The 23071-nt window shown below is 36.3% G+C and overlaps 3 protein-coding genes across 4 annotated transcripts; 2 read left to right on the forward strand and 1 right to left on the reverse strand.

Moving 5' to 3' along the window:
* Window positions 1-5077: 5077 nt before the first annotated feature.
* On the reverse strand, window positions 5078-7361 carry LOC131778123 (pre-rRNA-processing protein TSR1 homolog). Its single transcript, XM_059094507.2, has 2 exons — window positions 6960-7361; window positions 5078-6027 (listed from the first exon to the last, which is right to left on the reverse strand). The coding sequence occupies exons 1-2, from the start codon at window positions 7211-7213 to the stop codon at window positions 5838-5840; spliced, it is 444 nt and encodes a 147-aa protein (XP_058950490.1). The 5' UTR covers window positions 7214-7361; the 3' UTR covers window positions 5078-5837.
* A 7810-nt stretch (window positions 7362-15171) lies between these two features.
* LOC131778087 (allatostatin-A receptor-like) lies at window positions 15172-17516 on the forward strand. Its single transcript, XM_059094469.2, has 3 exons — window positions 15172-15881; window positions 16767-17082; window positions 17353-17516. Exons 1-3 carry the CDS (start codon window positions 15186-15188, stop codon window positions 17514-17516), a joined length of 1176 nt encoding a protein of 391 aa, XP_058950452.2. The 5' UTR covers window positions 15172-15185.
* A 1360-nt stretch (window positions 17517-18876) lies between these two features.
* Window positions 18877-22788, forward strand: LOC131777966 (uncharacterized). Of its 2 annotated transcripts, XM_059094346.2 has the most exons (5): window positions 18877-18895; window positions 19046-19147; window positions 20855-21019; window positions 21484-21615; window positions 21729-22788. In XM_059094346.2, exons 3-5 carry the CDS (start codon window positions 20899-20901, stop codon window positions 21830-21832), a joined length of 357 nt encoding a protein of 118 aa, XP_058950329.2. In that variant the 5' UTR covers window positions 18877-18895; window positions 19046-19147; window positions 20855-20898; the 3' UTR covers window positions 21833-22788. The 2 variants fall into 2 exon arrangements, with proteins under 2 accessions (XP_058950329.2, XP_066026945.1); XM_066170848.1 differs by lacking the exon at window positions 18877-18895 and having other exon boundaries at window positions 19141-19220.
* The last annotated feature ends 283 nt before the right edge of the window (window positions 22789-23071 follow it).

Here is a 23071-nt window from a genome sequence, read left to right on the forward strand (position 1 = left end):
TAAGCTTGCCAACCTTAACTATGTCCAACACAGGAATAGATTGAAGAGCATGCAATGTATTTCATTAACATCAAAAAGATTTTGTACAATGAATTAATTTTTATGAGCAAATGGTACTTTTCTTTTTCCTAAACGAAATGGTTGCATGACTAAGCTTCCGATGTTCAGTACTACGAAACTAAAAACCGGTTGGAGATTTGAGGATCAGTTCCGCGAGCAAATTGAGAATACCTTTTTTTAGAGCATGTAATTTTAATTTACTTCCAGCCTCAAAAGCTCAGAAATTTGACAACTAGACTTGAGATGTATCTAGAATCACATCAAAATAATTCTTCATCAGTGGATGATAAACTATAGAGGCACATTCAGATACAAACATCAAGTTTTGGAGCGTATTGTCTCAATTTGGTTTTCAACTCAAAAGCTCAGACATTATCAATTTTAGGCCATGAATATTTATTAAATTACGTTAAAAATTTTTCTTTTGAGTTAATGATAACCTCTAAACAAAATTAAGAAGAAAAGTATCCATTTTTGAGCAAGCTTTTTCGATTGGCCTCAAGAGGTCAGAATTTTAGTATAAAATTATTTATTGGTTGACGATGAACCTCAAAGGCAATATGAGAGACAAACATTAATCCACGGAACATAATTTTCCAATTTGTGTTTAGCCCTAAGAGCTCAAAAATTTTAAAAAATGAGGTTTTTGTATTGTAATCACGTCAAAAACTATCTATGTCAGTTGATGATAAACTAAGGAAGCAATTTGAGTTTCAACCTCAAGAGCTCAGAATTTGAAAAAGTTCGGCCTTAAGATTTTATAAAATCGCCTTAAATATAAACTATTGAATCATTCAGTTGATGAAAAACTCTGAAGGCAATTTGCGAGACAAAAACCAACTTTTGAGTTAACTGTTCAATTTAATTGTAGCCTGGCTAAAGAACTCGGAAGACTATCTATTTTTGGAGAATCATTTTATAATAAAATAATATGTAAGTCGACGTAAGTCTTAAAGGCAATTTGAAAAATTAAACAAGAATTCATGGAACACACTTTTCCGATTTTTTGTTGCATGACAGGACGGATAATGCATGCACTGTAAGTACCTCCCGTTGTTCCATACAAAGCCTTAGAAAAGTTTTCTAAGGCTTTGTATGGGACAACGGGAGGTACTTAAAGTCCACGCGTTTTTCCGTCCTGTCATGCCTAAGAGCTAATAATTTTTGACAATAATTTTAGTCTTTAGGATTGTTATTGAGATCACGTCAAAAAAGATCCATGCCATAAAGTCAGGAAGTAATTTGAGAAGCCAAAATCAGTTTTGGAGCACACTATAACCTCTAGAACATACAAATGATGTTACTTAGTCTCTCTCTTGATCACCTCAGAAAAGTTATGAATATAATTTGATGACAAACGTAAGAAAAAACTTTGGTGTGGAGGAGGAAACTGAAAAGACTGAGAAGTGTCCAAAGTGAAAAATAAAATACGTTGAAATATTTTCATTTGCCTCGTGCATATTGTCTATATACCACTAAACTATATCTGAAATTACAGCTCTCAGGGCATTGATTGTTGTGAGATTCAACCTTTACCAAAACAGAACAAAGACAAAACATTTCCAAAGTTGCAGGGGCGGTAAATTAAGTCTTAAATTGGAGGGGGGGCATGATTTTATGCCGTCAGTGTGCAGATCTTTCGACGACCTTTTGGTTGTGGAAATTTTAGAAAAAATGATTAAACATTGGGCCTACCTACTACCTCCAAAGCGCTCAAAAACCAACTTACTAACTTTCCTCCTTCGCACTCGAAATAATTTCTCACTTATATGTTGACCAAAGTGAAGTTTGAAATTGTGAGCGTTGCATGACAATCGCTATTATTAGTGTCGGAACTTCCTCGATAGATTTCCCCAAAGCTTTAGGATATAGAGCTCTTTCCGTAAACAGCATCATGACGAGGCAGTTCAATCAACTGTAAACTTAGCGGGTATCATAATTTTGAGATGGCTAGAATTCATTCATTCAGTTGCGAGGCCTTATCTCGGAAAAAAAGGAAACCTGAAGTTTTGGAAAAAATCAATCGAGGAATTTTATCGAAGATCTAAAACCAAATTATCCGACATAGTTTGAGAGGAAAAAATCTGAACATGGTAAATTGTGTAAGCCTTAAGATCCGAGACATTTAAGCTTTGGGTTGACCGAAATTTTTCATCAAATGAATGCCTTCTGTACCATGCTATGACCCTCATCCGGGCATATTATGCAACAACAGGATGCCTTGAAAAATAATTCCTTGGCCCAATATCTGTGTATCTGTTGTTAGTGCTCCTCGAATGAATAGGCTCGGTCAGACTCCATTTTATTTCTTAATCATTTTACTCTTAAATAAAGATTGTCTTGCTTAAATAAAGCATCCCGAAAAAAATGTAATCCTCTAATCGTGACCTAGTGCAGTATTACATGTATTTGAAGGTAAAAAAGTGATAATCTTAGGGTGAAGCCAGGCTAGATTCAAACAATCATTTTGATTCGAGCAGAAATCCAGATGCAATATTTGACAAATTGAAGGTCTTGGATGAGCCCCTGGGTAGACAAGAAACGTGTTGAGCTACAGACTTGTACCTTGTAAAATGTCTGCACTTTGTTAGTAAGTAGTCTCTTTGAAAAAATCTGGGAAACGTTTTGATGATCGATATCATTCTTACAATCATTCTTTGATCTTAGAATATGAGGATAATTCGATGGAGTGAACCGTTGCTACAGTAGCTTAGTAGGTCAGATAGACAGTCACAACATGCACAATGATGACCAGGTATTTCTTTGATACAAGTGAAAAATTAAAAAGTAAATAATATTCATGGTAGAATCAATTTATCAAAAGAACACCGCCGAAAATAATCGAAAGCCTCCTTAATCAGAACGAGATTCAATAAATCATTATTGACTGAATTAGTTTCGAATTGCAAACACTCGGTAAATCCAGGTTAAATCTTTCAACACAGATAAGTTAATAGGTGCCTAGATAACGAATTTCCTATGAATAGAAAACTATCTAACCTTGTTAGAAGTTGCCTTGTATTTCTTTCCTTCTTTGGCTTCCCTGTTTTAGAGGTGCTCTCGTTTTCTTCGCAGTACTGTCCTATAGAGGAAAAGAGAGAAATATATTATGACTACGTACATACCTGAGTTCTATTCATTCTAAATAATAAAGGGTGAATGTCTGAATCAAAAACCTCCTAAGGAGCCACCACGTCTTCTGTTAACAAAAAAAGAGTGCTTAAGTCTTATCGAACAAAGGCATTTGGAAATTTTATCGTTAAATAATACCTTATAAATACTGGGCATCTTCGAAAACAAAATGTGTAATTAATTGAAAATTTCATACAAGTTATTGCTACCAGGATAAGGTTAGGACACTATACACTTTACATTTTAGTAACACAATAATCATAAAAGCCAGTTGAAAATATGTACAAGATAAAAAGGAAAAATAAGTAAATAAGCGATAAGTATTCGAACAATTAAGAACGAATTTCTCGCGTTGCCAATGAAATCACGTTCAAGAAGAACTGTCATGGCGGCTTTGTCTGAGGACTTGTCCAACACTGTGCTATCTGCATTTCTCTCTACCTTTTTACATTTAACACTGTGAATTGATTTTATAAGGGCTACAACGAGAAAGATGAACATTGTATTTCTATCCAAACGTAACTTTCTATAAGTTATTTACCTGAAGAAAAGTCGTAACGCAGTGAAAAGCATGAACCTCGACATGGTATCTGAACCACTCGATCTGAGCGTAAGTAAAACACTCGCCGACCTACTAAACAGACAATATCCAAGGTAGAAGGGTTAAAATGACGTGTTTCTTGACTTCGTGGAAGCTGAAAAAGATGCTCAAATTTTCTTGTAGTTCGTCAGCTCTTTCCACGTGCAAGACTGAGCGCAAATATGAATATTAATTTTAGAAATTATTTGAATTTCAAATGAGTTTTTCGACCTCAAAAGGCGGGTTTAAAATAAGCGACTCCGAGTTCTTTGGTCTGATTGTTTCAGATATGAAACGGAGTTGGAAGCTTCCCTACAGATAGATTTTCAAAGAAATTCAATGGAGAGCTTAAAATAGTTTTGTTATTTTGGAATTATCATCTCGGAAATAGATGAAGATCAAGACAATTTCTTGAACAGCATTTTTTAGCCACTACAGAAGCGAGTCGAGTCCCTTACTTTCATTAGGATTGGTTGAGTTTCAATAATAATAACAATAATAATAATAACAATAATAACGATTATAATTATAATATATTTATTAATTCGCCTGAAACCAATGCCTCGATCAGTGGAACTGATGAAACAGAATCGAAATATTTGAAAAAGAGACCAAATATAGCCTCGACCACTTCTTTTCATTTGAGACTTGACAGTTAATGGGATAATTACATTGTCAGCTTTGATTAGATGTCTAACGATGCTACAGCTTCAGTGAAATTAAAGTGGCTCTCTCATATTATTCAGTGGTTTATATAATCAATGCTTCACACCCCTGCACACGTGAGGAGCCGTCCTCATGTTTTAGGTCCAAACGTTGCTTTAGGTTAAGTCCTCGCCATTGGTTCTTTGGGTGGTTTTTAAATATTACCATCTAGTGTCGGATTTCATCACCGAGTCAAACATTAAGATCATGAGAATGAAGGAAATGATCACCAACTAAATAAGCTCTTGACTGTGAGACAAATTCTCCTAGTCAGCTGTAAGGGGAATGTATAGAGAAGAGTAAAGAGAATATGCATACTGATGTTAGGGTGTTAAGAGTTCTTTGCTTGGCTCTCATACACGGCTTTACCTTAAGGCTGTTGTTTCTACTCTTTAGGTTTTATCGTTGGTGGAAATTTGGGCGCGGCAACGCTGAACGAATCGTATTGAAAATCGTGGTGATATCATTGATATCGATGAATATAACTGGAGGATATGGGTGTCGTTGGCCTCACAATAATTTTTATCCATTTGAAGAATTACAGCGAAAATTTCTGAGTACGGGTTGTATTCAAATTAAGAAGAATAATTTCAGTTCGCGTTAACTACGTGGCTTTTATTAATTATTTGTATTTTAAGTATAATTTAGTCGTTTATTAAATAAAGTTTAGAAATACAGAACAATGTTGAATTCATCTCATTTTCCCTAATTTTCAATCCAGCTTGCAGAAGATGAACAAGCAAATGAGTTCATAAAGGGCTTTGTTCGGAAACGACTCGAACCTGAAATTTATGATGTGGCTCCGAAAGCCGCATCTTATCTCAGATTGTTTTTAGTTTATGAAGGGAATTGCTCCTTTTTTTACAGTTCAGACGCGTAGAGTATGCAATTTCAGGTTGTTTTTCACTTTGTCTTTTTCAAGTTTTCCTTTTTGATATTTTTAGCAATCCGTACTAAAAAATTCTTAGAAATTATTCGGTCTGTCAGTTTGGTCAAGGTAGATAAAAATGAAAACCGTCGATACTGAAAAGGTTTGAAAAAGATTAGGCATCTTAAACATTTATATTTTATTATATGTGTTAAAATGTGTTAAAATATGTTAAAGCAAAATCTCTTGTATATAGCTCACAGCACTTAATGTTTACAGAGTTTTTGGACGTAACTGCGTTTCCTTTAGGGCCTTTTGCAAGATATGCTCATAGAAAACTTCATAACCCCCCTTAAATATGTATTTTTAGGCATATCCTTCTTCTATAGCAGAGATGATGAATAGATTTATTATCTTAGACCCAAGTCAGTTTTCAAGCGCTGAAAAAACTCGCAAGTCAAGTTCAGCAATTACCGTGTCTTGCAATCGTTCTCATTTGCCAACTTTATGAATCCAGTTTTTAAACTTTTCGAACAACCTTCTCAGGATTCCTTTCTCCTTTTCTTTTTCCTCTTCTTCTTTTTCTTTGTTTTCGTCCTTTTCCTCCTCATCAGCTTCTTTTCCTAATTCATCGTTGATCTCAGTGAACTTGTTAGCTGCATCCCAATCACTATAGTCAATACTGTCAAGATTGAAAAGAAGCTTTCAGTTCAATTTGTAAGCTACCGCTTTGGAACTCTTATATAATCATAACAATTCAGAGATGCATGGAGATGGAAAATAGAAATCGCACTATCTAAAAAACTTTTTTTTTTAATTTTCTCTCTCTACTAAAGAAAAAATTACTTGCTAACAAACATGTCGAACCACGACTTTGGAATTAAAACTTTGCACTTTAAGACAGATGCACAGTGGGCTGGTTGAAAGCTGTCTTCCATTTGATCACAACGAATATAATTTTTTTCATATCATTACAACTACAAATTCCAACTTTTTCTATTTTCCTTTGTCAAACGCGTCATTGGTAATCTCTCCATCTTAATCGAAACTGGGTCAGCTTAAACTATTCACATCTGACTTCGACTCAGCTTTCTCACAGCTGTCAAAATTTGGTAATTCGCTGATAAACAAGACATCTAGGAATTAAAAATCTAATGAATTTGGTATTAACCCTGATCCTTCGAGAGAACCGTAACATCCGAAGGAAACACTTTCATAATTAAGTGTAATACCAGAAATTTTTTTTCAATTATTTTGCATCCACTGGTTTTATTGAACGGAATACTTCGTGATCTGCTACGAAATTAAACCATTCATTTAATTGTTTTGCATCTGTTATGATTTGTCATAACTGGAAATGCGTTTAACATTCTCGACCTAATCACGCTTTTAAATTGTCGGAAAGTGTTGTAGTTATAAAATCAAATAGATTCCATATTTTTTTCGTAATCTGTAAGACACTCCTTTTACTCCAACACATCGTATTCATTTGGTATTCAGTGACATATTTGTCTGAAATGATTTGAGTACACAGTTTCGGGAAATTTTTCTAACATAATTGTTCCGATATTAATGATGAATCGACAAAAATTCAGGACTGTCTCGATAGCTTACCTTTTCTTGAGTTCATCATCGTCTTTGGAAAAAAATAGATCTTCATCACTGTTTTCTAAATCATCAGCGTAAAATTCTCTGTTTCTCTCCCTCTCTACTCTTGTCCCAATATCCTCAATACCATTGTCGTTTTCTTCGGCAAGATTCCCTTTCATTTGGAAATCAAAATTATTTCCATTTACCGCGTCAAAAGCAGAGACTTGCCAAGAGGCGAATATTACCAGAAACAGAACCGTTACAAACTCGCTGTTCATTTTGCGACCAGTTCCAGTACTTCCTCTTCTTCTGGTTCAAAGCGACTAATCACACTCTTTATAATTCGCTCTAGAGCTTTGCTCCTGAGCGATTCCTCCTCAATAACACGAAAAGCTAACGCGACTGATATCAAAATCACGCTTCTTTTTCACTTTATTAATAAATAAAGTGCTTGCTTGCATTTTCTGGCGCCTCCAGAGATGTTGTGGTTTAAGAAGAGAGTGCATATGCGCAGATAATTTGCTAACTACTCTTTGTTTATAATACACCCATGCATGCAGCACATGTCTTCTTCAGAAAGACTAATAGCTGCTCGAATAAACTAAATGTTACGGCTTTAAAGTACAGAATGATTGTCTGTAGAATCAACACTAATACAGTCTTAATTCGACGCTTCGATCCATTCCTTTTGATCAGAAAAAAATTTCACTTTCTCAGTGACCGCAATAATGCTTTTTTCTTATCTAAATTATTCCATTTTCGTATTTTGTCTTAAGTTCCTAAATGGAAAATGTGCTCTGATTAGCTGGGCGAGGCTATTTTGCAATTAAAATTTCCGAGATAAAATCATTTTCTTATCGTGTAATCTTATCGTCATTTTTTTCCCTCAAACAAAGAACTCCACTGGATTTGTTAACTTAAGCTTTTGATGAGCCAAAGCTATCATTAACAACCCTAAAAAACTTTGTTCATGAATATTCCATTCGATGCGACCCAATTTTTTTATAATATTATAAAAACGATCGAAGATTCCCATCAAAATTCTGCACTCATTTAAGAAGGCTAAGCCGGTTTTCCAAATATATCTTGTGCTTAAGTAAAATTTATCAGAAATTACCATCAGTCGACCCTTTATATCCAAGATATACAAGGATGCTGAACGCCTGCTGTAAGCGAGGGGCAAAAAGAATGATAAAAAAGAAGGATTCGAGTTCGAGGTGGCATGTCTATCAACTGAGCTTCAAAGTACTTGCTTGTGTAGCAGATTCTTTTAAGACAAGCATCCGGCCGAGTACTGCAAGGGTCAGCAATATCAAAGACGGTCTGTGGCACATATGACAGATGTCACATTTTGCACCAAGTTACCAAATTAAGAGGTAGATGTTTAAAATATTCGTCGCAAGCGTGGGACAACGAAAAAGTTGAGTCCCCCGCGCTTATGTGAAAGTGATAACAATCCCGGTTGCACTGAGGAAAAACGGAACTCATGGGTCATTGGAAACTCGGCATTTTCTCAGTTAAATGATGGAGTTGCCTAAAAAGATCAGTGATTGAGTAACTTATGCGACAATGTACTGGAAGAAATAAATGCCTTGAGTATACTGTTCCCGTTTTTGAGAACATTACCAGAAGAAAGAAAAACGTTTTTGAGGGAAAGGAACACATTCATTTTCTTATAATGTGAGATCAAAGTACAATAATCGTTTTCAATTTTACATTTGAGCCTTGCAATTAAAGATATAGGTCAAGAATTTTTCACTACATCATGGTCTTGGCACAGGATTTAAGTAACGTGCACGTGGTGTGCGATTCATGCGAAAGATTCGTGCGTATTCAAAATTCGTGACTGCGAAGTGGGAGGGTGCTGGAAAACAAACAGCTGCGAGTTAAAAGAACATTTACAAACCAAGTGTGGGAAGGCTTATAACAAGAGTGGGGTGAAGTCTACGTTCTTTGCTTATCTGTTAGCTAAAAGTAATTCCCACCACACTGTAATGATGTGAAACGCTAATTGATTTCATACTTTACTGCCATAGGAGATCTCGTTCATCGATCTATCGATCAGTGTTAAACGTTTCATCTCAGTTGTTTTGTTTTTTTTTTCTTTAAACAATTGACATTTATCCTTGTATTTAGAATTAAGTGACTGCTTCAACCCTTTTATTTTCAATTGCGAAGGTGGGTAGATGAAAATGAGATGCAAAAAAAAAAAAAAAAAAGAAACGTAAAAATTTATAAATAGTTTTTATCAGCAGAGTTTTATCACCGTATATCTCACCGCCCCACCATCACCCCTCTCCCCCACCATCACCGCCCCACCATCACCCCTCTCCCTCCTCCCTCCCTCTTTCTCTACAAGGTATGATCAGTGCTTCTCAGTGAAGATCTTTAATTGCAAGGAGACATGATGATCACACAATATAAAAAATTTTGATGAAAAATAACACCTCAGGGAGGGTGGGTCCGCGACAATTTCGAAAAATCGCGAGTGCATTCTAAAAATGGTGCTTATGTTTCTGAGTGCACTTTAAGTCGATCTGCTTTCAGCTGGTTACAGAGACATTAATTTAAAAGTTAAACAAGTAGACAAATTGTCCAGAGGCTTTGTGTTTAAAGAATGATGTTGTGGCAGTACTTTCAATTGGATAAAGAAAATTGCAAGTTTTCCAGATTTTGTATCGATCTGTTGTTGAAGGAAAGGCACGCAGCGCGCACATACACAAGCACTACTTGTTATTCGGTTTACATGGTTGCTTCCCCATTAAAGGCCTTGATATAAAACCAGATTTCAAGCTTGAGACAGAAAGGGATTCAAGCAGCGATACTGATAGTGATAATAGGACCGACTGGAGTCCAATTCTGTTTGGGATCATACGAGTGATTAACAAAATTGGATGACCGCAAAGCAAGAGTCCGATTTAATAATCATGAGTACGATTACAGATATTATTTGACGACACGAAGTCCTTTAGCTTATTAATTAAAACTATAACAAGATTTGAGAAAGAAACAAGACATCGGTTGTACGTTTTCATAATAATAATAATAATAATAATAATAATAACAATAATAATAATAATAAAAAACAACAACAACAGTTAGTCAGGCGAAATGCGCGACAGTAGCGCACGCATATGATGCGTACTGTCCACTTTAACAGGCATGACTTGTCAACTGTCCTATTACACTGACCAGTTGCACGCATGACGCGCACACTGTCCTGTAAGTGCTCAAATCGGGCTGGTGGTAACCAATCACGTTTGAGAATTTTGTTACAGTTTTGATGAGGGGTGAAAGAGGCCGAGTCGCTCAAAGAGATTGAGTAAATAAGTGAATTCAAACAATTTCCCAGAACTGATGTATATTGATTCGACCCAAAGAAAATCACACCATAAGAAATGAAATGAGAGGTGTGAATAAATTACAAACAAGATCGAGAAAATAGCTAACTACAAATACACTACGTGTGCTACGAAAATCATATGAAGTGAAAGAAAACTGAAAATCGATCGACGAGAGAGAGTAAGACCAAGTAACGATAGACGATGTCGTGTAACATATTTCCAGACATCACAAACGAAGAAGAAATGTACTAAAGAACACTAAACTTGAAATAAAAGACTTTAAAAGTCATAAAAGCGACGACGATAATAGTCCCAACGATATATGTACAGTTTTTCGATCAGACACAATTAATAGAACTTGCTAAAATTATGCGAATTGCTAAAATTTATTCAATCTGCAAAGGAGACGAGGTCCGGTAGGTCCATCCTCGGAGGCTTCCAAATTTTGGTAAAACAAACGATTTTATTATTTATTTGTCATATCATGCCATACAAACTGGTGAAATTGAGCAAAGTCTACGTCTATGAAGCGCAGATGCTAATCCCATTTGAGGCGCGCTGCTGGTAGTGCGCTAACAATACTACAATTGCTATGTTGTGTCACAAAGACTGAAAAACAAAATTCCACAAAAACGGATACCCGTAAGAAACAAGAACAGATGGTAAGCGTTTCTTCTCTTGAGAGATAGTTTATGCTTTTGTTGTGAGGTGTTTGGCCTGGTTGTATAATCACTTAACAACGCCACGTTTTGCTGACTAAGGGTGGTGTACGTCATAGGCTAGATACTATATTGGTCAGTGTGAGTAGGTTTTCTGTACACGTTGATGGTGAAGAAACCTTTTGCGTCCCTGAAGGGAAAGGTGTTATCTCTCTCAACTTTCATAGTACAGTTGGTGTTATTTCTCACAGCGGCCATAGTAAAGTGGATAATGTAGTTATTTAGCTTTTGTGTAGTACATCCTAAATCAACGATTCATCCGTTCAGTTTTTGGTGTAAGTAGTAAATTTCTACCTCACCAAAGCTTTAGTTCAGAAAATTGTTCCATAGTCTGCGGACCCTCCCTTCCCACGTTAATCTGCTAACTTTCAGTGTTTCTGTTAGTTCCCACTCATTGGAAACCTTACTCTGCATGACAGCCGAGGTATCAATCGATCACATACTTTGACAACAGTATCACTTAACCCTTTAATTTCCGTGAGTGACCAAGACAGAATTTCTCCTTATTATATTTATACAATATCATGCAGACATGTGATGAGAATAAAGAAAAATATCAATAATGGGATAACTATTCGATCCGATACCAAATTCTCCAAACTAATATAATGAGAATCGTTTGCCAGACAGTAAGGAGAATTACTAATGAGATCTTGGGATTAAAGGGTTAACAGTGAAATGCTGCAATCTAGAGGCATAATTAACGACTTCGGCAGACAAATGACAAAACAAGTTATTAGTTCTCTCTCAAGTGCGATCAAAATGGTTTTTTAGCGAGAACTCTGGCCTCTTTTGTTTAGTGTTTTTGTTTACAATGAAGGACGGGCGAAAAATTCGGGCTTTTTTCCCTTCTCCGAATACGTAATCAGTGAACGTGCGGTAACACGTGAGTTTCGGTAAACTTTTTACCGTCCATTCCTCCTCTAATCTCTTACAGAATATAAATACCCTCTTTGTGGTGATTTCTTATAAATGCTGTCTCGGATCTTGAAAACATAATTAAAATCAATGTAAATAGAAAAAATATCAGCGGATTATGATGGCAATTCGCTCATATTTAATTATACTGTTTGTGCATCGCTTGGTCCAGTGTCGTTCCAAGCGATATTGATACTCCTTAAAATGATAAATGGGGTCCCGTGTTTCCGTTTATAAAATTTTTATTTCTTTTCGTCAACTTAATGAGGACTTTCTATGGATATCAGATACCATAAAATAGTCTCTCCAATGAAAAGGCCTTTCTTTTCAACATCTGTCCCGGAACTAGTTTTCGGAGATTCAGAGGGCTCTCAAGTGAACAATATATTTCCTCAATGAGAGGTGAGATATGTCATAGATTTCGCTGATTAATTAGGTATCTTCTAATATGTTGGAAATTGTCCTTCTGTATACGTCTTTGAAGTGAAAAAAGGCCATATTCTCGGGAGACAACAAGGTTCATGGCTTTTAAAAGGACGGGAGACTAAATGACTTTTGAAATTTGAGACTGTACAGAAAAAAAGGCAAATGCTTATTTTCCTTCCGCGTGTGGCCAAATATCTACGTGATGGAACCAAAAACAAAGTCATTATTGGTAGATCTGAAAATTGCTGTTGAAAACGTTGCATGGGAAGAACAGAAATTCCAGTCACGAATTGAAAAAAAGCTATGGCAAAATATCTAGGAAATTATGAAAGATTTTAAATAATTATTCTTTTATAGATTCGACTACGTCATAACTGCTTTGCAGAAGTCTTAATGAAAGCTCAATATTGTATTCATGTCCAAAAAGTCATTGCTGATAAGACAACGATTGTTAAAATAACTTTTGAATAAAGAGGCGCTTCTTAGGCTTGTCAAAGGCTAGCAACATGGTGAAAATACTGTTTATTATGCGGCAAATGTAGTTTAAAATTATTCCATCGAGGGGAACATCGGCTTAGCTTCTCTGTGAAAAAGAGAGAGCACTTTTCCTCAAGATCACCTCAAGTACGGTGAGTTGGTTTTTTTTTGCTTTGTTCTTTCCCTTTTACGAACGAAAAGAAGAGATTTTGGTTCGGAAAAAATTATTTCTTTGCGATTTTAGAAAAATCTTCGGTTTTGGATAGCAAGGATTCTGGAACCTGATCTATTGAAGCGTTTTATTCTCAGCGGGGATAACCATAAAATTGGCCTTAATTTCTGTTAGTTTTTATCTTTATTGTTTTATTTTTATTTATTTTATTTTGCGAGGATTGAGAGACTATGTTTCATTTCACTCTCAGAAAATAAAAATTCAATTAATAGATTCACTGGGAAAGGCATGAACTTAAGTAGAATTTTGTTAAGAAGGCATTAACGTTAACACATATTGGAAGGTCTCGAAAGAAAAACTGCAATCAGGAACAATGATTAAACTAGGAACTAAATGCATAATATTTCCCTTTCGTGGTAATCTGTAATCTTTTAATGATATATTTTGCATAACTGATCGTTCTCTCTACTCGAAATCAAATGACATCTGAGATATACGCCTTTGAGTTAATGAATCCAATCGTAATGATGACTAAAATTACGAGGATTTATAAGAAAAAATTACGCAAATTGTACCAGAACGCAATCTACCACACGTTGAGAACTGTATTGATAACTGATTGCCTTTTAATGGCAAAATTTTACTGTGAAAATTCTATTTGATCTCCGTCTTCAGCCTTTCTTTACACCGTCAAGAGCAATCTCCAGTTTTATATATTGTTTCGATACTTTAATTGATACAGGTTTAGACAGCCCTATGCCGCTGTAGTTTTGCCTAGGTATAAATTCTTACCCGACTGGCAGAGAAGGCAAAATGAAACGAAAATTAATCATCTTTTTTACAATTAAACATACATATATTTGCAGTAATTTAATCACAATTACTCAGTTGTGCGGGAAAGAGAAAATAATGAGAGATTTACTTTCTCTTGGTTGTGGTTGGAGAAGTCAATACAAGATCGTGGTTACTCTCGCGTACCCAAACACTAAAGAAATATAAACTTAAATGAGTTTATCAGCCAAAACTTCTGCCAACTTATATTCTTGCTATTGTATTTCGGTGATATCTTCTGCTGAAGCCGTTAAATCTCGTGATAAGCCCAGGCCTCGCACAATGCCGAAGAAAGGGGCCTTTTGGGTTTGTAGACAGATGGAGAGAGAAGTTGGGAGGACTCATATTCTGTGTCGATAAAGAAGAAAATGAGTGAAATTTACGGGAAAAAAAACAATACAAAAAAAAACAAAAAAAAAAACAACACAGAAAACAAAAATGAAACTGAAGAAACAAAACAAAACAAACCTATGTATAACGAACGCGTTCGCCTTTGAAAGGCTGCGTTTCCCATTTGTTTCTTTTCTTTTCTTCTTTTTTTAATCATTTTCGTCGTGGATGCTTTAAACAAATGTCCAGGCTTTGTAAATTTTAAAGACAACCGCTTCCTACGTATTCCGATATTGGTCTCTGTCACTCCTCCGTAAATCGTTATCTTAAAATATCTCCTGTATACGAATAAAAAATAATTAACAAAAGACAATCAAGAGCACAGGGTTTTTCATGGATGGAAATTTCGGAAACAATGTGTTTGACTCTCATTACTTTTTGATAACCTCGAGAAGGTATAAGAGCTCATCTCCAACTGATGGCGATCCTTAATTCTGCGTTAAAAAAACCTGCAGCTGCACCGACGGTATAATTTTAATGAAGTCTTGAGTCAAAGATATGGGAGCCGTAAGACTTATCGTCCCAGATCTCGCGCGAACTTTCTGCTCCAGGTCTCAATGGGGTTAACCGTGAGCCGTAAAACGGCCAAAAAAACTTAGCCGTTAGGCGTAAAAATTGACAAATGAAACCGTAAGTCGTAAAAAAAATAAAATTGGCCGTAAATTTTTTTTCTGGAGACTACAATGGAAAGATAAAATTCGTTATCCGTAGATTGACCAATATTTTAACGGTTAGCCTTAAAAACCATCTCCCCATTGAGACTCCGATTCGGCCTCTCTTCTCCTTTCGGTGGCACACGGTGGTCGACAGTTTTTAAGAAAGCTAAACCGATTGAATATTTTGAATCCTTAAAAAAAGAGTTAACGGGGAATATTGCTCACCTATCTAAGACCTCCAAAGGAAAAAACAGGGACAGCTTTTTGATCCACTTCGCACTTGTTATCTTCATAGATTACATTCTTGAAAGGTACCAATGATGACGTTTTACACGCAGTCTTTGTCAGCTCAGGTTGCTATAACCACCGTGTTCTCCATACTGGTGCTGATCAGTGTGGTTGGCAACATTTTGGCTTGCATCGTGATCCTCGCAAACCGCTCCATGAGAACACCCATGAATTATCTCATTCTTAACCTGGCGTTAGCAGATATCATGGTTGTGTCTTTTGTCACTCCACGCTTCATCTTTATTCATGCATTCGATCACCCAGACGGACTGCTGGGAACACTTATATGCAAACTGTTTACTGGCAGCAATTTCAGCTGGTTGGGTGGCTCAGCGTCTGTGTATTCCCTGGTGGCCATCTCTGTCGAGCGTTACTTCGCTGTCGTCCACCCGTACGGTAACAGAGGCAAACTAACGATGAAGAGGGTTAAATATGTCATAGCGGGCTGTTGGGTTCTCGCAGTAGCATTCAACCTGCCGCTGTTCTTCACAATGCAGTATAATCCAGAGATTGACTTCTGCACCGAGTATTGGCCAGCTATGTGGATGGCACGTGTTTACAGCACCTCCTGGTTAATTTTCTTCGGTGCGCTGCCTATTGCTCTCATGACCGTGCTTTACGCACGGGTCGTTAGGCGACTTTGGTTCAAACGAGATCAAGGTTCTCGCGTCACGCAAGCAGCGGTTCTCAAGTCACGCAAACGCGTGACAAAAATGGTGATTACGGTGAGTTACGTTGATTTTAATCAAAACGACCTATCCGTGGTTGAATGCTAGAAGACCCTAGAGCATCCCAATGGTAACCCGTAGGTCTCTGGTAAATTTTTCTTCAGGACTTATGACGAATAAATTCAACACGTTTCATGAAATAAAAGCGAAGGTATACTGATTTCGAACGGCAGGATAGCATACACTCACGACTGACTAATTAGCCTTATATGTCCTAGATATTCCAGGTTGAAAACGAGACAACAATGTAGTACAGTGGACAACAAGAAGTATTTAGCACATACTTAATAGTGTATAAACCAAATAGATCATAACTAAGAACCAATCGAAATGCTTGTATGATTCAGCCTATCATATAAAACTCAATAAATTCCATGTTGCTGCACGTCTGTCCTCTAATAGATCATTGGTAAGAAAAGATCAAAATACTTGTATGATTCAGATTATCATTTAAAACCCAGTAAATTCCATGTTGCTGTGCATCTGTCCTCTAATAGATCATAGGTATGAACCAATCAAAATGCTTGTATGATTCAGCCTATCATATAAACCCAATAAATTCCATGTTGCTGTGCGTTTGTCCTCTGATAGGTCAAAGGTAAGAAACAATCGAAATGCATGTCCAATTCAGCTTAATATATAATGCAGTATGGTATACACCCATTGATGTTTACCACTACTACTACTACTACTACTACTAATAAAAAAACTAATAAAAAATAGTCTAGCGCTTGTGACATTGTCAACTGAGAGGAGTTCGTTGAAGGAACTTTACATTAGCAAAAGAAAAAGTGGTAAATTATTTTTTGTTTCCTGTTGACTTTTCACGCGGACTAACCACACGAGAACGCACGTGCAGACTTATTTTTTCTTCGGTTTCAGGTCAGCTTAGTGTACAGCGTCACGTGGTTTCCAGTCCTAATCATCTACATGTTGAACTACTTTCATGATTCACAGCAGTATGGAAACATTGTCTACATCATCGGCATCGTAATTGTCACCTTCAACTCGTGCGTTAATCCCTTCGTTTACGTGTTCGTCAATGAGCGCTTCAGAAACCACCTGAAGCGGTTGTTTAGGCTCCCTTGTCAGGGTGCGAATCGAATGAACTTGGAGCGGGGCGAGCCTACAAATGATGGAGCAGATAGCAGTTCACAACATCACAGACCAGCCATTTATGTAGTTGCTCAAGAGTTAGGTAAGAGATGCAAATCGCGGTCCATTGCTGTATGTTTTCATAGACTCCAAGCAGACTTTTCCAAGAACATAGGAAAGAGCGCAAATTTTAGGCAAGAAAGATATCTTTTCGCCTCGTGTCGAGTGAGGGACAAGGGAAAAAAATCTGAGTCCCCATGACGAAACGAACTTTTAGATAACTCTGTAATTGTTAATCAAAAGTTCGTATCGCCCAAGGCTCAAGTTAACAAGTACTTTTCGATCACGTTTTTGTATTGTGTGATAACCTCAGCTTGTGTAATCTGTGATTGTTGCAGAGCTCTGCTGATAACGATCTTTGCTGAGATGCCTCCGCACACTGCATCAAGAAGAGAGACGATCACATTTAGATGGAAGGCTAAGAATGATGACCTGAGGTCCCCGATGGGGCTAAATAATATCGTTATCATTGGATAAGCATAAGCCTCGAAGCCGGTTATAAAGGGACTTTAAATGATAAGACAACCAACCTTTTTGTGCATTCATCTTCTGTTTCTTCAATTATTTGTCAGCCATTTATGAATCTATTGATTTATTTATCCACTTATTTAACCATAAACTGCCCTCGTAAACACAAACAAAATAAGAAATAAATGCATGGTCGGATCTAGGATTTTCCTAAGCAGGGGGTACACCACAAAAGAATAACGTAACTGACAGGTGAAAAGCGAACAAAGAAGAAGGGTTATGACTTTGCATTAACATAATGTAAACTGCTGAGAATACATAGTAAACAATACAGCAGATTTTGCACAACCGTGAATTTAAATTAGAAAGCCGCAAGTCATCTTTGGGGAAGGGGGGTGCACACCTCTTGCACCCCTCCCCAAGATTCGCCCCTGAAATAGTAAAAATAATGGGAAGGTGAAGCAACTTAACCTCCCCCCCTTGATGAAAGATGCCTCAGTAACCTGTGACGTAGTCGAGTCTTAATATATTCTAGTGCCCTCTCACAACTTTTACATTAGATGCCATAATTTTTGAAGTTCCTGATTTGGTTTCACTCAGCGTAGGAGCCCATTACGAATTACTTAATGGCTCCTGCTCGGCGTGGATGTCAACATGTCGTCGGGTAGGTACCTTGTATATGACACGATGTGCTCCCCTCCCCTTTTGAAAAATCTCACCTATCGCCCCTGTTTCTTTGGAGGTTGGTTGAATACTTTTTTGCCTTCAACTTGACCAATCAGATAAAATGTTTGTTGTGTTATGCAACTCCATCACCGTAAAAAGTGTCCCCCGAAAGTTAATCTTTCTTAAAAGAAAGAGCCTTTATCCATGAAACGTTGCGAAATTTAAGGGACCCTTGGTAAATTTTTAAAAGCGTCGAAGTTTCATGGTTGCCGTAGATTGTCATTTTATAGAATCAAAATGAATAAAATCAGGTACGAATATATTAAAAGAATCCCTATGAGACTTGACTACAATGGTGTGGAAAATAATAATAACAACACAATTAATTTGCACACGGTCTCTTGAAGATCTAAGCACGGAAAGAATATTCCTTAGAAGTTATGTCAATTTCTCAAAAGCATGTCAATGTATGAGATGCTTTCCTCTCAGGGATTCTTCGATCGCGAGAATGGCGATAGTGAAAATGTGTAGGTTCGCTTTATCTTTCTCGCTTGCAGACCTTGCCGCTTCCGGTGGAAAAGTTCTCAAACGAGTTTTCCTTGTTTGACGAGACTTCGACCTATCGGGTATACGGTTGGGAATCAAATACGATACTCCTTTATCAAATTTCCTCTGAGGAGTTTCTCCCCAGTTTCGTATGCTAGACCATCACATGAAATAAGGTAATCTTCGTTTGCACAGCAATATCATATAATCCTCTCTGGATCGTTATTGTAACTCACTATTTAATAACAACCACACACAGTCCCCCATAGGAAGCACAGTGCTCATGCATAAATGATCACATGACATTGTTTTTCTATTGAGCTAAGAACAAAAGTGCGTTGCGAATCTCTCAGCGTAAGCAGAATACGTTATTTCCTGTCTACACGTCGAAGGAAGGATCGATCCTTTTATACAAGGCTGTGTCAAAGGTGAGATTAGACTTTCAATGTTAGTGACTGAAACGTTTCTCTCATTGTGAAGGCAATAACTATTTGTAAAATGGTAAGTCGCACGATGCAAACGGTGAATCTTCCGGCCCAGCTAAAAACGTGCCTACACCACGTTTTTTTTTATTATTAGTTTGATGGTGTGCTACTCTTGTGGTGCTCAATACTGTGCCGTTTTGCTGTTATTTAGCCAGGATCATTACTGATAGTCCGCTAAGTATCTCGTTTAAAATCTTACTCTTCGTATAAGTTTCGAGTGTTGCTTTCGCGTACGTAAGTCATGCGTGTTCGTTAAGCGCCAGATTCTTGCCACTCACGCACTCCATTTATTGGAGTCGAAATGATAAAAGCCCAGCCAGAAGACTAAAAACCAGATTGCGGAGCTAGAAACACGTCTATAGCCGTTCGCTGAAAGAAAATTCTTTAGCTCATTACCTTCTTTCCACCGGTTGCTATTTTACCAGTTTAGCATAAAAATGGAACACCTGCTGACGGTCTCATGATTTCGTTATCATGTGTTAGCGGGTTACATTGTCATACAATGCATAATGAACGGTGATTTGTTTCAATTTTGTCTTCGACACATAAAATTTTGTTCATTTCAATCACGCGTGGGGCAGAAAAAAACCAAAAAGATCCCCACGAATCATCGTTTCGCCCAGTTGACTCAAGGTTTTCTATTGTTTCCGACTATCTTTCTAACAACAACATAAGCTTATTTTCAATAAGTCTCTGATGAAAATTCAGTTCCTGAGATAATGACGTTGATGATATTGCAACGAAGTAACAGACTACACCTTTGACTGAATATCAATGTTTTAAATTTTAAATGCAAGGGTAGTTTTCCTGGTTTAAATACCCAGGACTTCCCTGTAAGTTCCTTAGAGCTTGTAGATTTTCTCTTTTCCGAGTATGCTAGTATTATCCCATCAAATAATTTTCTGCTATACCCCTTGAATCAAAGACACAAAGCCACTATTTAAAGTGGCTCTTTAGTGGAAAACCCTCTTAATGTATACTTGAAAATGAAGTACGTTGAACTGTATGAGTTCAGATCAAAAAGAGGCAAACAGATGACCAATAGTTGTTGACAGTGATTGCTCTTACGATAAAAACGTTATTAGGAAAAGATTCCATGAACCTTTAATACTTGATATTGTTCTAGGACTCTCAAAATATTTAAATTCACTGCTCTTACAATCAGGCCTCTCTGAACCAATGCAAACAAACAGTGAAATGATCATTTAAACTAAAACGAGGTAATTAAATTGATCTTGATTTGTCATTGGCAAGTAGATCAGTTATTTCTAAAGCTACATGTTTAGGTTTAAAGGCAAATAACTGGGCGATGAGAGGCATCAGTGATAACCTACAGAAGGTTATTACTTTTATAATTCAATTAACAAGTTTGCTTTTCTCAATTACCTCTGGAATCACTGCCTGATATCCTAGAGGAGTAATCTGCCACTTTCCATGGAAAAGCATGGACAAGACTGCCATGATTGGATCATCATTTGCCTCAGAACATAGTTAAACAGCATTGCATATAAGCAAACCATTATTTCGAGAGAGTTATGTGCAGTTTTTGGGTAGTGACAAAGACAAATTAAATCCTTCAAAAGATAATCCAAATACTTACCAACTCAGTACTTAGCTGTTGGGAACTCATGGTTTCTCAAATCTTCCTAGGGAATCATCTTGTGAACAAGAGAACTTGACCCCTCACAACCAACATGGCAATGTTACAAAGAGGTCATCAAGTGCTATTGACAATGGCAAGGCAATGTGCTGTGAGGCATTTCAGATCAGCACCAATTTTGTTAAAGGCTGGCAGAACACAAAATGAATTCACAGGTAAAAAAAAATTGGATGGATTTCTACCAAATGTAGGGTTAGTAATCCTTAACCATTTCATCCTTAAGAGTGACAAGGTTCATATTTCCTCTTAATAGTAACCCCTTGAATCATATGATTAAGTTGTGAGAATACAGGAAATGATCAGCAAGTAGCAAAGCCCTTGATGGTTTTACAAATTCTCCTTGTTAGAACTTAGGAAATGTATAGAGAACAGTATGGAGAATATATATAATGATGTTGGGGCATAAAGGGTTAAGTTTAGAAGGGAGTCAGTGAAATACTGTAAGGTAAGTGTTTCAAATAATTTTCCAAATAAATGCACTTTGAATTCAGACCTTTCCAACACTAGTTTTTAAAATGCAATAATGATTTTATATGGTTTTTTCTTACCTTTGATTCTTTTCTTGCTAATAACTGTAGTGCTTTTTTTTTTGTTTTTTTGTTTTTTTTTTTGTTTCAAGGTTTGGAAAATTGTTTCATTTGGGATGACAAGCATGGTTTTGGATTTAACAAAGATGGAGAAGTTGTAATTGTGACACCTAATATGCTACCCACACACTCAGTGTTTAATTCTGAGAACCTTAAACAAATGTGTGAGTAAACTATTATTTTCCTGAAGTTTTTTGTCAATGTCATTTGATCATTAAAGGTTTTACATTTTCGTGCTTAAATTCAAGTAATTAAAAATTTTTTGGGAATGTTTCAGCTACAGAACTTGATGAGCAGACTGCAGAGAATGATCAGATTAAACCACTGATTCTGGACATAAAAGATACTTCAGGTTCATTCAATGCCAGTGAGCATCACTAGTTGAGTGGAGACATTTTATGAGGTGATGGTAAATATCTAAGGAGATTGCTTTCAATATATGGAATATTCAAAATTTTGCGAAATGGATATTTGTAGCATGTATGTATTTAATGTCTAGAAAGTTACAACCCTCATTACTATTATAATAAACTTCCCTTTCCTAAACACACCTCTGGATGATACTACTTTTGAAGGCATCACCATGCACAGTTTTTTTTAACAAAATTTTTAGCAACATGAAAGTATATGCAGAGTGCTTTCCTGAATATTTTGTTGCCACTTACATGTAAATAATACTAGGGTTCTGCCCTTGTGAGTTGAGTATGTTGGAAATCAAATGGTCTTTCTGATAACTCTCTTTTTTCAATTGTTTGCTAGTCAAATGCAAATATGTTTAAGTTTTATTTAATGATATCCTGAAAACTTTTAGTTTGGTCACTATCTTTAAGTTGAATCCTGCCAACAAACACCAATCAAAACTTTTATATTCACATGCATGCATTACCATAATCTCCTAATCTATTTTATAATGACACATACATTACTGGAATATAATTACTAAAGTTTTATACACAAAATATAATTATTTGTTTGTAATAGAGTAAATGATTCTTAATGTAAGGAAAAAAGCCTTCATCTGAAATGTTGTGACTAAACCCTTGGGTTATTGGAATCTTTTTAATATTACAAACTTGTCAAATTTCAAATAAGTTTAACTTATTTGTTCAATTGTTAGAGCAAATTGTGTTCTTGTTTAATAATAAGTACTCAGTCTTTCTTAGGAAGGGGGTTGAAGAATCACTTTTCGATGTAGATTTTTGTTGGGTTGCAATATGATTGCTTTCCAAGCTGTGTCTAAAATAAGATTTGGACCTGATGTGGCTTGAATTTTTACCAAGTACCTTATACTTTAAATTTACCGTATACAGTTTTGAGTAATAAATATTTATCATTAATTTGACTGCATTTTTGTTTCTGTTGAGTTCAGGTGTGGTTGCTATCTTCCCCTTATCATCCCCTCTAACTTTCAGAAGTTGCAAACATCCATCTTCTCCTTGTGATTTCAAATGTTATCTCACAATCAGATTATGAAAACAAACAAGCTTATTAGCCATGGGATGTTATTTTGATGGAAGACAAAATTCTCCCATCCAATTTACAAGGAAATGTGTGGCAGTCAATCAGAAGAGCTACTAATTGGATAATTGAAGATGACAAGGCTTTAAATAAGTTTAAGTA

Source organism: Pocillopora verrucosa, chromosome 8, assembly GCF_036669915.1.
Source record: "Pocillopora verrucosa isolate sample1 chromosome 8, ASM3666991v2, whole genome shotgun sequence".
Taxonomy (NCBI): domain Eukaryota; kingdom Metazoa; phylum Cnidaria; class Anthozoa; order Scleractinia; family Pocilloporidae; genus Pocillopora; species Pocillopora verrucosa.

Bases quoted from the DNA above. Each gene is read 5' to 3' on its own strand.
- LOC131778123 (XM_059094507.2), bottom strand. From the start codon at position 7,213: ATGAACAGCGAGTTTGTAACGGTTCTGTTTCTGGTAATATTCGCCTCT. The intron at 6,028-6,959 runs GTAAGCTATCGA...CAATCTTGACAG, and splicing joins GATGATGAACTCAAGAAAAG to TATTGACTATAGTGATTGGG.
- LOC131777966 (XM_059094346.2), top strand. From the start codon at position 20,899: ATGGCAATGTTACAAAGAGGTCATCAAGTGCTATTGACAATGGCAAGG. The intron at 21,020-21,483 runs GTAAAAAAAAAT...TTTTGTTTCAAG, and splicing joins AACACAAAATGAATTCACAG to GTTTGGAAAATTGTTTCATT. The intron at 21,616-21,728 runs GTGAGTAAACTA...GGAATGTTTCAG, and splicing joins TGAGAACCTTAAACAAATGT to CTACAGAACTTGATGAGCAG.
- LOC131778087 (XM_059094469.2), top strand. From the start codon at position 15,186: ATGATGACGTTTTACACGCAGTCTTTGTCAGCTCAGGTTGCTATAACC. The intron at 15,882-16,766 runs GTGAGTTACGTT...CTTCGGTTTCAG, and splicing joins TGACAAAAATGGTGATTACG to GTCAGCTTAGTGTACAGCGT. The intron at 17,083-17,352 runs GTAAGAGATGCA...TGATAACCTCAG, and splicing joins TGTAGTTGCTCAAGAGTTAG to CTTGTGTAATCTGTGATTGT.